The sequence below is a fragment of the Mytilus californianus genome, unplaced genomic scaffold (assembly GCF_021869535.1).
Source record: "Mytilus californianus isolate M0D057914Y unplaced genomic scaffold, xbMytCali1.0.p SCAF_5, whole genome shotgun sequence".
Lineage (NCBI taxonomy): Eukaryota > Metazoa > Mollusca > Bivalvia > Mytilida > Mytilidae > Mytilus > Mytilus californianus.
Genome location: NW_026262701.1, coordinates 72,339,395 through 72,353,193, shown reverse-complemented (window position 1 = coordinate 72,353,193; position 13,799 = coordinate 72,339,395). Strand labels below are relative to the sequence as shown.

Sequence of the window (13,799 nt, the reverse complement as noted above, 5' to 3'; positions counted from 1 at the left end):
TTTTCAGATAAGATAAACTGTCACAGTCCATGAACTAAGCATGGTGTTTACGAGTCTCTTGGAATCATATTTCTAAGAGGCTCGTATAAGTATTACATTCACCTATGCCCAATTTAGGTGTATTGAATTCACACCAAGATATTATTAAAATTGAGAATGGAAATGGGGAATGTGTCAAAGACAACCCGACCAAAGAGCAGAAAACAGCAGAATGATTGTTTTCAATAATTTAGGAAAAAGGGGGGGGGGGGGGGGGGGGGTGGTCTTTCAGTGATTTGACCATATGTTATTGAAAAGCATGATAAATGCAGAGTATCTAATTTCATTAAACGACATCTTGGTGTGAATGGAAATATAGTCGATTTTGGTCCATCAATTTTGTATTCGCTTCATACGTTCCTAGTCTATTTCATGAAAACAAACTTGAAGAGCGAAATGAGATAAAAAAAAATATTCAACATGTTTACGAAGATCTTCTTTTAAGAGTAATATCGAACGACTTAAATGTTTATTTACTGTCGAATTTATCACATGTGGAATATTTTGAAAGTTATTCGGATATTATAATCAATATGTTTGTGTACTGATGAGGTCTGATTATAAACTTATTTTTAGATTTTTATTTCACCTTTGTACAATTCAAATGTTTATCATTACAAAACTTGACAGGTTTTTTAGATGTCATGCCAAAGGGCATTTGATTGAAACGTAATACTTAAACATTTATTATATAAATTTGAACTTCAAACTCCAATTTGAACTTTCTAAAGATATCCTTATCTACTGGCAATATGAAAAACCTTCCTCAAATTTAAAAATAATATAAAATGGTGGATTAAAGAGTTGATTTAACCATATAATTTTTAACCCTTGGAATCGAAATCATTATTTTAGTTTATTTTGGATGTGAAAATGAAGAAGACAATATACCTGATCGCTCTGTCAATCATCATAACAGTAGCAAATGCGAATCTAGCATCGTCATGTAGGTACAAGAGAAATAGAAACCATAGGCTAATTGCTCATTGTGAAAATCGGGGATTTACATCTGTGCCAAGGAATCTCAGACGTGATATCTACGAGTTAGTTCTTTCAAATAACTCAATACACATGCTGAAAAACAATTCATTCATAAATTGTTCGAAAATGGAAAGTCTTATTTTAACCAGAAATAATATATCAGTAATTCACGGGGATGCTTTTGCTGGACTAAATTCGTTAAAAATTTTGAAGGTAAATGATAATTTGATTAACATCACAATCATTCCAAAGGGTATATTCAGACATCTTAGTAATTTAACTGTTCTAGATATCAGTCGAAATAAAAAGCCATTGCATTTGATAATACCTTTTATTTATCCCGATGTCACACTTTCTACACTGAACCGGTTACAAAATCTGTCAATGGATCTATTCATGTTTCCTGTATTTCGGTCAGGATTCACTGCACTTCAAGACCTTAACGTGTTGAACTTTGATACTTGTTATTTGTATAACATTAGTGGATTTAAGCTTTTGAACTCAACATTTTTAAACTTCACTCCAAACCTGAAAGAACTTTACATCAGCGGTTGTCGCCACTTTTTTCTAATGGAAAATGGACTGTTGGAATATTTTCCTAACTTGAAAATTTTAGATCTGTCCGAATCGTATATTCATTTGTATCAAGCGTTGCGCATTCTTCATCCATTTCAGAATAAGAACATGTCCGTTATAAATTTTCACCATATAAGTGATAACAAAATCAATGAAAACGATTTTCCGTACTCTGTTATCATTACAGAAGAATTAATGAAATATCTAAGAACTATTTGCATTGAAGCATTGGATTTATCCAAAGCTGGAATAGTGGATTACCAGCAAAATTCTTTGTTTTCGTTCAAACATCCGGAATGTTTCAAAACATTCATTATATCAGCTAATAGATTACCTGCAACAACATTAGATCATTACATGCAAGTAGTTAAGTTTTTCAAAAGCGCAATCAACATTAAAGTGTACGATTTTTCTTATCTTACTGTAGATTATATCCATCCAGTGTATTTGAACGTGTACCATCCGGGAGTTTTAGATCATTTTCCAGAAATAACTAAAACAATTCAAATTCCTCTGCATATTAATTTCTCAATTCCATCGTCGATAGAATTTCTTAGATTTACGCATATACAAATAGCTTTTACATCAGCGTCTTTCACATGTACCAACACATCGCTAAAATATCTCGATGTGTCATTTGGTGTTTACCAAAATTATCCTGATTTTACAGACGACTGTGGAAAGCAAATGGAATATTTGGACATTTCTGGAATTCCAGTAACAATCATAACATTTCCATCAGTATTCATGCCAAAACTTTCAATACTTAAAGTGACGAATGCACGCATAGACCAAATTATACTAAAAGGTAAACAATGGATGGCTTTCAGAGCTCCGAATTTGAGAAAAATAGACATATCTTTTAATAATCTTTGGACTTTGGAGGAAACAACATTTTTAGATCAGCCAAACATAACGCATTTAAATATGTCAAACAACCTTTTCAGGACCATTCCTACTTTGATTACCAAGCTACAAAAGTTGAAATCTTTAGATCTTTCCAATAATTTGATCAGTTCTATTGATGAAACCATAAGGTGTAGTCTGGATAAAATGATGATTTCAAATCGGAGACTCGTCCTAAATTTGAATAACAACGCTTTGATCTGCTCGTGTGACACTCTAGACTTTCTTCTGTGGTTTGCAAAAACAAAAGTAACATTTAAGAACGGAAACACTTATAACTGTACAATGTCAAAAGGCAAGCAAGCCGTATTAAGGGAGGTAATACAAAATACGGAGAAGTACTTCTCGGACTGCAAAGCTACTTTATGGCTCCACGTTGGAATAATATTGGTTGCTAGTGCCTTTGGTATTTTCATACCTCTTTCTCTTCTTTATAACTATAGATGGAAAATAATTCTTTACATGTACAGAAAAGTCAGGCATGTTGTTGAAAAAAATTTACATGAAAACTATATGTACGACGCATATGTTTCTTATGAAGACAGAAGCGTAGCGTGGATACAAAAGTTTCTTCTTCCGAAAATTGAAGAAGAATGGGGACTTAAAGTCTGTTTACATGATCGAGATCTTCTTCCTGGGGATCTTATTGCAGATGCAAAAGCAGAATCAATTCAGCAAAGTAGACATGTTGTATTCATCATTACTGAACATTTTACCGAAGGAAAGTGGGGAAGATTCGAAATAGAAAGAGCAAAGTACGAAAAGTATACTACAAACTTTAGAAAAATAATTGTTATTTTACAAAATATTCAAATCAAGGATATTCCAGACGAAATAATTAACATTTCAAATGATGTATGCTTTATTGAATTGTCGTTGGACGAAAACGAAGCTGGTGACAATACAGATTATCAAAGCAAATGGCTTAGACTTAAGGCTCTTCTTTATTTAAATTAGAAATATATAAAATATCTACAATAATATCCATACTGCGCCTCAAAGTGAAGAACACAAAGATAATATATATTAAAACATCTCTGTGCATTAAACTAACCATGCTGTTGAGATGAACAGAAACTTAAGAATAAACATATTGAAACTATGGTAATTTACAGATTTAAATTATAGTTTATACGATAAATAATTCCTACCTACGTCAGGTGAGATATTTATAGCATACAAATTGAGAGAACATAGGTATGTTTAGAAATTACTGAGAGAACTGAGATATTTTAAGAAGATTTTTTAGCCAATCAGATAGGAGATATAAGTAAAGTATTAATAAGCTCGTTTTAAGCTGCCAGTTCATCGTAGCAGATTTTAATTTTGTTTCCCACCCGCCCCCACCTTTACCTCTTTAAAAATGTATACACGTATATAATGAATTAAATATTGGGGCTACTTACTATTGGTCATGTTAATTTCGGGGAAATTATTTTTAACCCCCAAGTCAATTATACATCAGTATAGTAAATATTCTTAATTATCAGTTCCAATTATTAAGTTATCTTATAAGTAAGCATGGGATTATTTTGCATATCGTGCTGCTGGTATCCACCGCAGCCGACACCCGCTGCTGGTATCCACCGCAGCCGAAACCCCGCTGCTGGTATCCACCGCAGCCGAAAACCCGCTGCTGGTATCCACCGCAGCCGACACAATGTTGCAGGTATCCACCGCATCCTATAGGTAATAGTTTATTTTTAGAATAATGTTTCAAATTGTTTAGATTAGGTAGATTTTTTATAAAGTGAGTAGCCCCCGAGAAAGCCAAAACATAGATACATTTATTGTTTGCTATATTGTTATATTTTTATATGTTGTCATGTAGTTTTAGCAATTATATAATGGAAGTAGTATAGCTTGTTTTTTATTAGTCTAGATAATAAATATATATACCACTATGCTATTTTATGATGTTTGTTGTTTTGACCTGGTTTTTGTTAACGTATCAGTATGTCGTCTTAGATATAATGCGAGGTCCGGGACCGGAATTACTTTAGACAATAGCTTTTACTAATTGTCATTTAGGGAGCACGTGTGCTTATACATATAAATTTAACATTTTGGTTGTCGTCGTTTGTCTTTGGTTAGTCGTTTTTTCAAGTTACTTATACTAGCTAAAATATGATTGTATAAAATAAGTTATAAACTGTTTTCGAGTAATTGAATCTCCACAGACTTTTATTGTGTGAAAATAAGGTTTTTTTTCCTGTAAGAAAGCGCCATCACAAAGAGCTGTTTGTGATTTTATATAAAAAGACAATGTGGTATGATTGTCAATGAGACAAATCTCCACAAGAGACCAAACAACAACTATAGGTCACCGTATGGCCTTCAACAATGAACAAAGCCCATACCGCATAGTCAGCTATAAAAGGCCCCGAAATGACAAATGTAAAACAATTCAAACGAGAAAACTAACGGCCTAATTTATGTTCAAAATAATGAACGAAAAAAAAATATGTTACACAGCAACAAACGGCAACCACTGAGTTACAGGCTCCTGAATGAATATTTACATTGCAGCATTTGATTTGTCCAAAACTGCAAAACATGGATTACCAGCAAATTCTTTTTTCTCATACATGAAATACATTTTACATAATGATCCCATTAATGACCTCAAATAGGAAGTTGTATGACTATTTCATAATTGATTGCATTTCGTAAACCAAGAAGAGATAATAAAGAAATCAAGGTTAGTTTTCTTTTATAATTACCTTGTCATCACATAATTTTTCATACCAATCTTATTTTAAAATTTATTGCATGATAAGAAACACTATATATATATAGCCACATTCAAAATCTATGATTACAAAATGAGACCCCTCAAAAAATTAATGGCATTGACTTCACGGAAAGAACAATCCTTACGTCTCAGAAAATTTTACTAAATACCATAACAGGGTGTACATTTCGTTATTGAAAATTTTTATCAGACTTGTCATCCATATGTTGATCAGTGATTGTATAGTAGGAGAAATATAAAATACATTCACATTGCATTTATATTTGATGACTTATAGTGACATAAGAGTCATTGCCTTTAAGTGAGTAATATTTTTTTTTTAATTTAGAAATATATCCTTGCCACGAAGAAACCTTGGTTAAGTAGTTCTTGTTAAAAATAGTCAATTTTCTCTCAAACAACATTGATTGTAATTACAAGCGTTTTTTTCCAATGTAGATGCTGCTCTCCTAGACTAATATTTTTCGGATAACTTGACAATGTTAATAATTGGGTTCTTATAAGTTTGATAACTTTGATAAAAATCAAATAAAGTTGTTAAAACAACTCAAATATGAGTTTACTACAATTTGTAACGTAATATTTTACAATAATGGTATCATAATTAGTCAATTACATGTAGCTGCAATGTTCTGCATTTTTCACTTTTTGTTCGTGTGTGTGTTAGACCTTTTTGTCATTGGTTGTCTGTTTAAGCATGATATTAACCAAGGTGATATTTAAGACGCTTTAAAACATTATTTGATCGTGTGTTTAAAACAATGTATCGGAAAAATGAATTAAAAAGTATACATAAGGATATTATTAGGTTATTTGTCCATGAAAACATCGGTGACAATGTGTTTTACTGACGAATTTAAATATTTTGCCAAAGAATATGAACATGATGAACAAGAAACATGATATATATATTTACACTTATGTTTGACTCTTGATAGTAGATACAGTTATATGTAATTGATACAAGTGGGTGTTTTAAATAAATGAGAATAAAATAGTCACAAACTGATATAAAGTGAATTTTAAGTCATCCATTTTCAAATATATTTGTCAGCATTAGACGTGGTTATTATATATATACATGTGTACATGTTTTTGTGCTATCACTTTGATACTAGGAAAGAACGAAATATATGTGTTGCAAAACAGGAATATACTTTTCACAGTGTTGGCATGGTTAGTAGTTGATGGATTATATTCCAATTACATGTATTTGACACATAAAATTGAGCTTTACTGTACTACAAACATGGCCAGACCTAAATTTATAACGCTAGAAGGTTTTTTGTATTGAAATGTCATATATTTATAAAGAACTAACATTAACGGTTCCAATTGTACTGCACCAAATGCGTATTTTGATAATTAAGTTATTTTCAGTGATTCTTGAGGCACAAATATTTAAAACCCAAAATCTAATATAAACGTTGGAGAGCTGATAAACCCCCAAAAAGGACCAACACTATAGCCCATCACAGACAAAGAATCAGAACTACGCATGAGGAAGATGCGTTGTGGATTCAAAATGAACAGTACGTAACAGAATGAAATTTTCGGGAGTTGAATAAAAGTATCTTTAGACTTTGAAATACACCAACGTTAAAGAAGTTAACTGATGTGATGTTCAAATGTCGTTAATCAATCTAAGATATACAAACAATGCAAAAACAATTAAGGGGATCGCTTGAACTTTAAAAGGATATGTCTACAGAATAATCGTCTCTTGCTATGTATGCATCAGCCACCATGCGAATCTAGGCTCTGTCAAAACATCACGACAAAGAATAGATACATTCGGTTAATTAACTCTACCGATCACTTTTCTTGTATCGTAGGATCCAAGACCCCAATAATGTGTCTCGCGTGAGTGGAGACATATCGCGTGCAATCGTATAGGTGAATATTTTGTCGATTTCAGTCCTATTGTATTGTAAGCCTGGTATCTTTATGTGTCCTTACAATCACTAATCACTAATGGTAGAGGTTTCGTTTCTGAAGGTATCACCAGCCCAGTAATCAGTACTTTTATGCTGACTTGAAATATCATTGATATGATATTTATTTTGTAAATTTACTGTATGAAATGTTAAAATAATCGAAATACTTAGGTTTTTCTACCCAAGGCCTAAGCCGTATTCAACACAAATATAAGGAATTTACGGGTTTTAAATCTCTTCAACTTTGTATTCCATTTAGCCTACTTTGTTAACATCATATGATTTTGAGTTGATGAAAAATTTAAGAAATCGTGTATTTTTTATCAACACGTGATTTTCATGATTCCTGCCCAAATTGTCATTGTCTTAAGATAACGTATATACACGTATCCCTTACCTATCATACGATTGATTCTAATTATAAGTCATTGTATTTTTTGTGACATTTTCTTTTACTAAACTTTGCAAATGAACGTTCCATGAATGAGGGTGGTAAAGGGTTATTTTCGTGCAACGTTTTCGGCCTTTTTATTTCACGTGTTTTCGTGTTTTGACGTTTTATTTCTCGTTTTCTCGTGTTTGGTCAGATGTGCGTGCCTCGTGTTTCCCCTTATTTATTTTCCGTGTTTCGTGTCGGTACTCTTTATTTCTGGTGCTTGTCTCGCATTTAATTAAAAAGTAAACCGGGACTAATTCAAAGTCATTCATATTGTTTTAAATTGTGTATTAATGAACTGTAGCCTATAAGTACTCAAATCAGATGCAACTAGCGGACGCTAAAAGGTGACCGCAGGGTCTTCATGTCCATTAATAATGACTGCATGATCTTCGTTTTACCCGATTTTTATTTTCCGTGCAACGTTTTTGCGATTTTTATTTCACGTGTTTCCGTGTTCAGACCCCCATTACTTCTTCCGAGTTTTATAGTGTTATAGCTCGCCGTAAAATTAGACGACCCTCTCTTTTTAAAAATAACTGAAACTAAATAACTATTAATACAAAAATAATTAACAAAGAAGAAGAAACTTCAATAAATCGCATTAGCTTCCCATTTCAAGCATATAATGAAATTTATAGAAGAAATTCCCTATATAGATTGTATTTTATAAGGTGTGCTCGATTAGGGATTATACCGATTGGTTTTGTTTAATCTGAATGACAGTTTAAATACTATAATATGAAATAAAATACACACGACATTTTTGCATCATCTTTTATATGCACATGTTATTTTATCCTTTTTATTGATATACAGTTGATAGGCATCATTGAATTGACTTAGACTGCATTTACAATTGATAGACTTTTGTCATAAGTAAGAAACATACACATATATTCATGTACACATGTATATTTAAAACATATGAAACAAGAATGTGTTTTAGTTATTGAACAATCAAGACGGAATATGTTAGTAATACTTCACAGCTTCGATGACTCTACTTGATTCGAAAAACGCCGAGGGTCAATTTAAAGGAACGATTTGGAGATTTTTTTTTCTCAAGCAAACACAATTTTATATGCGGAGGGCATTGTCAGTCCATTGCTCCTGGGAAAATTCTCCTGTGTAAAGAAAGGGGAAAATATGTCTTTACGCAGCAAAACGTGGTTATTTGTTAGATAATTAACTTTTCTAATTTGCCAGCTTTTCCAGAAAGTTCATGTTATTTGGGGAATTCGGTTTTGATTTTTTTTTAATGTTTTTTTTAATATATTTACAATTGTATAATTATATAGATTCGGGACGATTTAGAGTTTAACATTTTGTGTTGACACCTCCAACATATAGTATTCAACAATTAGACTCCTTTATATCCTATATCTTTTTTGGTTACTGTTAACTGCCGTTTGGGTTGCTGTCTCATTGACGTACACCCACATCTCCTTTTATTCATACATGTTTAGTTCCGTTTGATGTACTTCAAAATCGGTCCATGGCAAATCACAATAAGACAGTTATTGTAAATAAATTTAAACGTTTTTCCTTCTTTCAATGATATTATCAGGAAAATTAGTTGAAGAGAAATGTGCCAAAATTAAATGAACACAGTAAAGCGGAAAAACATATAATTCCCCCTCCCCCTCTTTTCCATTTTAAACTGTGTTCGGCGGCTTTGCATCTTTACGAGGTCTATTGATCTGCAGCTTTCTTTTTTCACCTGTTTAGGCACATGCTGAAAATGTGTTCTCATTAAACTCGGTCCCGAAATAGTTCCTGAACAGGACTAAATATTTAAAAATTCGTAATAGATATTATTGAGCACACCACTAAACAAAATAAAATTTTGATTATTTTCATTTTAATTCTTAAACTTACATCTTTTCCCCAGAAATTAGACCTGATGTCACTGATTTTAAAATTTGAAAAAAAAATTGAAAAAAATTCCAAGTTTTAGGACGGAGCTTTTGTTTTATTTTATTTTTCGAAACGATGAAGTTTGTACAATCTGTTTATTGTTAAACTATGTAATAATTGTAAGACAAGTGTACATTTCAACTATGCAGTATATCTATGTCATGTGTTAAGTTTTCATATGACACCGTGCTCCCTCGGAGTATTACATTTCCATGTTCAGTGAGACACTAAATCCGGATCAAAACCCCAAGTTGATAAATAATTTTAATAGTTTTAAATCTGGTACGGGACGACAAACCGTCGGTCATTCTGACCAGAAAATATCATATCCCCTACTATCATTGGTTGGGCATAAAACCAATTTGTGAACAATGGCATTAAAGAACAAACGAAGACTCCTCCCATGCTTCAATATAACCAAAGACAAGAAATAGAATAACAACTGATTTGGGAAAGGTGTAATTGTAATTTTTCATCTTCAAGATTCATTCTCTCGAATTAATTTTATAAATTCTACGGAAAGACAAAAAAGTGCAATCTAATAAATACGTTGTTAGTTAGTTTTCTCAATTGAATTGTTTCATATTTTTCATGTCGGGGCCTTTTATAGCCGACTACACGGTATGGGTTTTTCTCATTGTAGAAGGCCGTACGGTTGCTTATAATTGCTTACATCCACTTTATTTGAACTTTGGTGGATAGTTGTCTCATTGGCAATCATACCTCATCTCCTTATTTTTATATAAATGATTTGAATTTCTCCCTAAGACAAAATTATCTTGATATAAATTATTGAAGTACGCTAAAAAGTAGGTTGGGTAAACCTTTTACATTCGGGCGTATTTGAAACTTCGTGTTTAAACTTATAACTTATAAAAACAAATACAATGAGAATAGATTATCGCTTCAGATTTCATTATTTTTATTTTTCAGACTTTATTATGATTAAATGGTTTTAAAAATTCACCCTTTGAAAAGAACTAAATGTATGGGTCAAGTGAAATGACAAAGTAATGATCGGTGCATTTGATTACAAGCAACTGGATTAATTATTACATTAAAATGCTATTGTCAGTAAAATTATCCAACTTTTAACAACAAAATGTGTTAAGATTTAAAATATCAGATCGGATCGATTTTAAAATAAAATCTATTCCAACAAAATATATGTAGTCAACGAGCAAACATTGCATGCAGTCTATGCTCCCATCAGTCATGCTTCAATGCATTAGGCCGAGATACGTTCAGATAGGTTGGTTACGTCGAGTAATGTCATTTTAATGGAAATCTCTAATACATCGGAACATGTAATACAATGTTCTAAATTATTTTCCTTCCTTACCCTACATCATTTCATTATAAGACTTAAGATGTTTGCATAGAGAAGTAAGGAAGTAAGATGTTTAATGGTAATATATACATGATATATTTAAATGATTACAGCTAGAATTATTCCTCTTTAAAAATAATTATGTTTTTTTTTGTGTATGCCATTTGTTCTGGCCATTTTTTTAATCCCGGGCCTTGAATTCGAAAATCAAATAGTAGTGTTAATCTACCAAGTAACATCCTTCAGCTGTTCATAAGGCACAAGTTTGATAGATATTCAATTTTTTTTTTTATTTTATTTAAAATTTTTTGCAGTTAAAATTTTGTTTTTTCTTAAGCAATGTTGAACAATTTTAATATGTTTGCAACTTAAAGGTCAAATAATGGATCTTAAAACGAATATTACCTGCTCCTTTGACAATTACTTTAATAAAATGAGCTTTGTCTGAAACTATACTAGTTGCCATCACTGCTTTTCGTTTTCAGTTATAAAACCTAAAGAAAATACTACTTCGACTAGCACAGAAAGGATAACAAGCAATTAATCTTTTGGTCGATAGTACTTCTGAGTTTGTTTTTTTTAGGGGGGGGGGGGGGGGGGGGGTGGGGGATGAAAAAAACATTAATTGCAAAAATGATCAGCAAGACAGACAAGATCTACAAATAAGTCGACATGGTCGAAATCGTCAGTCGACTCTTAATTAAAGTTACTGCTCTTTGAAGAGGATTTTTACCATTTTTTGCGTTTTTGCCTTATATCTTAACAATTAGAATAGATAGATAGAAATTTAAATAAGCAAAAAATTATCAGCAAGAAAAGATCTAAAATTAAGACAACGAGAAGGAAACGTCCGACGACTCCTTATTGGAGTTATTGCCCTTTAATGAGATTTTTTACTTTTTTTTTTTTGCGTTATGTCTTATATGATGAAAATCATAATAAATAAATAGACTCTTTAAATCAAAAAAAAATATCAGCTAGGCAAGATCTACAAACAAGTCAAAGTTTGCCGATATAGGTAGTGGACTGACACTCTTATAGGAGCGATTGCCCTGAAATGAGGATTTATTTTTACCCTCTTTTGTGTTTTGAGCAAAAACTAAAGAAGATAGAGAGAAACTAAACAGACTAAATGATCAGCAATACAAGATCAACAAAACAGAGATTTTTGTCATGAATTCTATTCTCGTCTACAATGTTGGAGAATGTCCTTTGTGGAAAATGTACATAGAACAAGGTGAGCGACACATGCTCTTTAGAGCCTCTAGTTTAATTTACCTTGGAGTTCGGTATTTTTGTTGATACTGTTTTTGTTATGTGTTCATAATGTTCTGTAACTTTTTTGTTTTGATTTAAAATTTTAATATTTTTTCTGTGCTTTCATTTACATTTTTCTGGACTCGAGCAATCTAAACCTTGACATTTTGCATATTTCTATTTCTATGCCCCCGCCGTCACTGGAGGGAGCATAAAGTGTTTCCCTTCTCCTTCCTAACGTCCGTCCGTCCGTACGTACGTACGTCCAAACATTTGGTTTCTGTTCTCTAACTTTAGTTTGCGTCAACCAATTGTTATGAAACTTATACGCAATGCTTATTACCACAAAACACAGATCAAGTTTGAATTTGGTGGCGTCACTTTTACTGTTCTAGAGATATGCTCCTTTACAAATGGAAAAAATGCTGATTTTTTTGTTTCAGTTCCCTAACTTAAGTTTGCCTTATATTATGAAAATTATGCACAATGCTTATTACCACGAAACTCAAGTTCGAATTTGGGTGGCGTCATTTTTACCGTTCTTGAGTTATGTTCCTTTATAACGTTACACGCAAGCGGGGGCATCATCTATGTCCCATGGAAACATTCACCATTTGTTAAAGAAGGTTTAACTCTAGATGTCTTTATGTTTGAGTGTAGTTTGTTTGCAATCTCAAAGATATATGTTCCACATTATATTATTTTACATAATTAAAACACATATTTATGTAGCAACAACATATATATTTTTAAGAAAAAAATATGCATTGGATATCGGAGATTTTGTTTTTTCAAGGCTTTAAGAAGGTTCTTCGCCGATTTTTATGTTATTTCTATAAACAAATGAACTTCGTTATGAAAGAATGCATTCGATAATATTTCAGAAAATTTAGAGTTTAATGTGGTAAAATTGTATGAACGAGCGACACTTTAAAACAGCTTAAAACAGTTAAGTTTGTTTGCGGATCCTATCAATTATTCAGTTGTATTATTATACTAATGCCAAATTGTGTATATCATTTAACTTGAATTTAACTAATACAATATGTTTCCGCTAACAATTTAAAATAATTTCGGACAGTTATGTTTTCACAAACCTTAAGTAACTGCAGTACAAATATATCATTGAATCAGACGTTTTCTGATCTGTAACATTTTACACGGTAAACAGCGTAAAAACATAACGGGTTTTCAGGGGAAACGTCACTAAACCTACATAACATGCTTATTACAATCTCATAAAATGTTATAATATTTTTTTCACTGTCAACTATGCAGCCGTTAAGTTCACAACATTATTGTTTTTAAATAAATCTATACAAATTCATAATTGAAAACAAATGTGTGAAAGATACCATACAGCGGGTTATTTTCGCGGGTGTAAAATTTCGCGATTTTCATTGAATAAGGTAAACAAATTATTTTGGCGGTTATTATTTTGGCGGATTCAAAACTTTTATCAATACCATTGCATTTGCACTTTTAAATTGGCGGAATTTATTTTGGCGGTTTTGTTCTATCCTCGAAAATAATCGAAAATTTACATCCCGCGAAAATAATAATGTTTATCGGTTTACTGATAATACAGGTTTGATAAAAGTTATAATTCCGTATTTATTATCGAGTCCCTCTTTTATCTTTGCATTCTGAACTTTGACCGTG

At 31.9% G+C, this 13,799-nt stretch overlaps 1 protein-coding gene across 1 annotated transcript; it reads left to right on the top strand.

Annotated features, from left to right (window-relative positions):
* The first annotated feature begins 829 nt into the window (after nucleotides 1-829).
* On the top strand, nucleotides 830-4,388 carry LOC127703025 (toll-like receptor 2). Its single transcript, XM_052207408.1, has one exon. It carries the CDS (start codon nucleotides 913-915, stop codon nucleotides 3,457-3,459), a length of 2,547 nt encoding a protein of 848 aa, XP_052063368.1. The 5' UTR covers nucleotides 830-912; the 3' UTR covers nucleotides 3,460-4,388.
* Nucleotides 4,389-13,799: the final 9,411 nt, after the last annotated feature.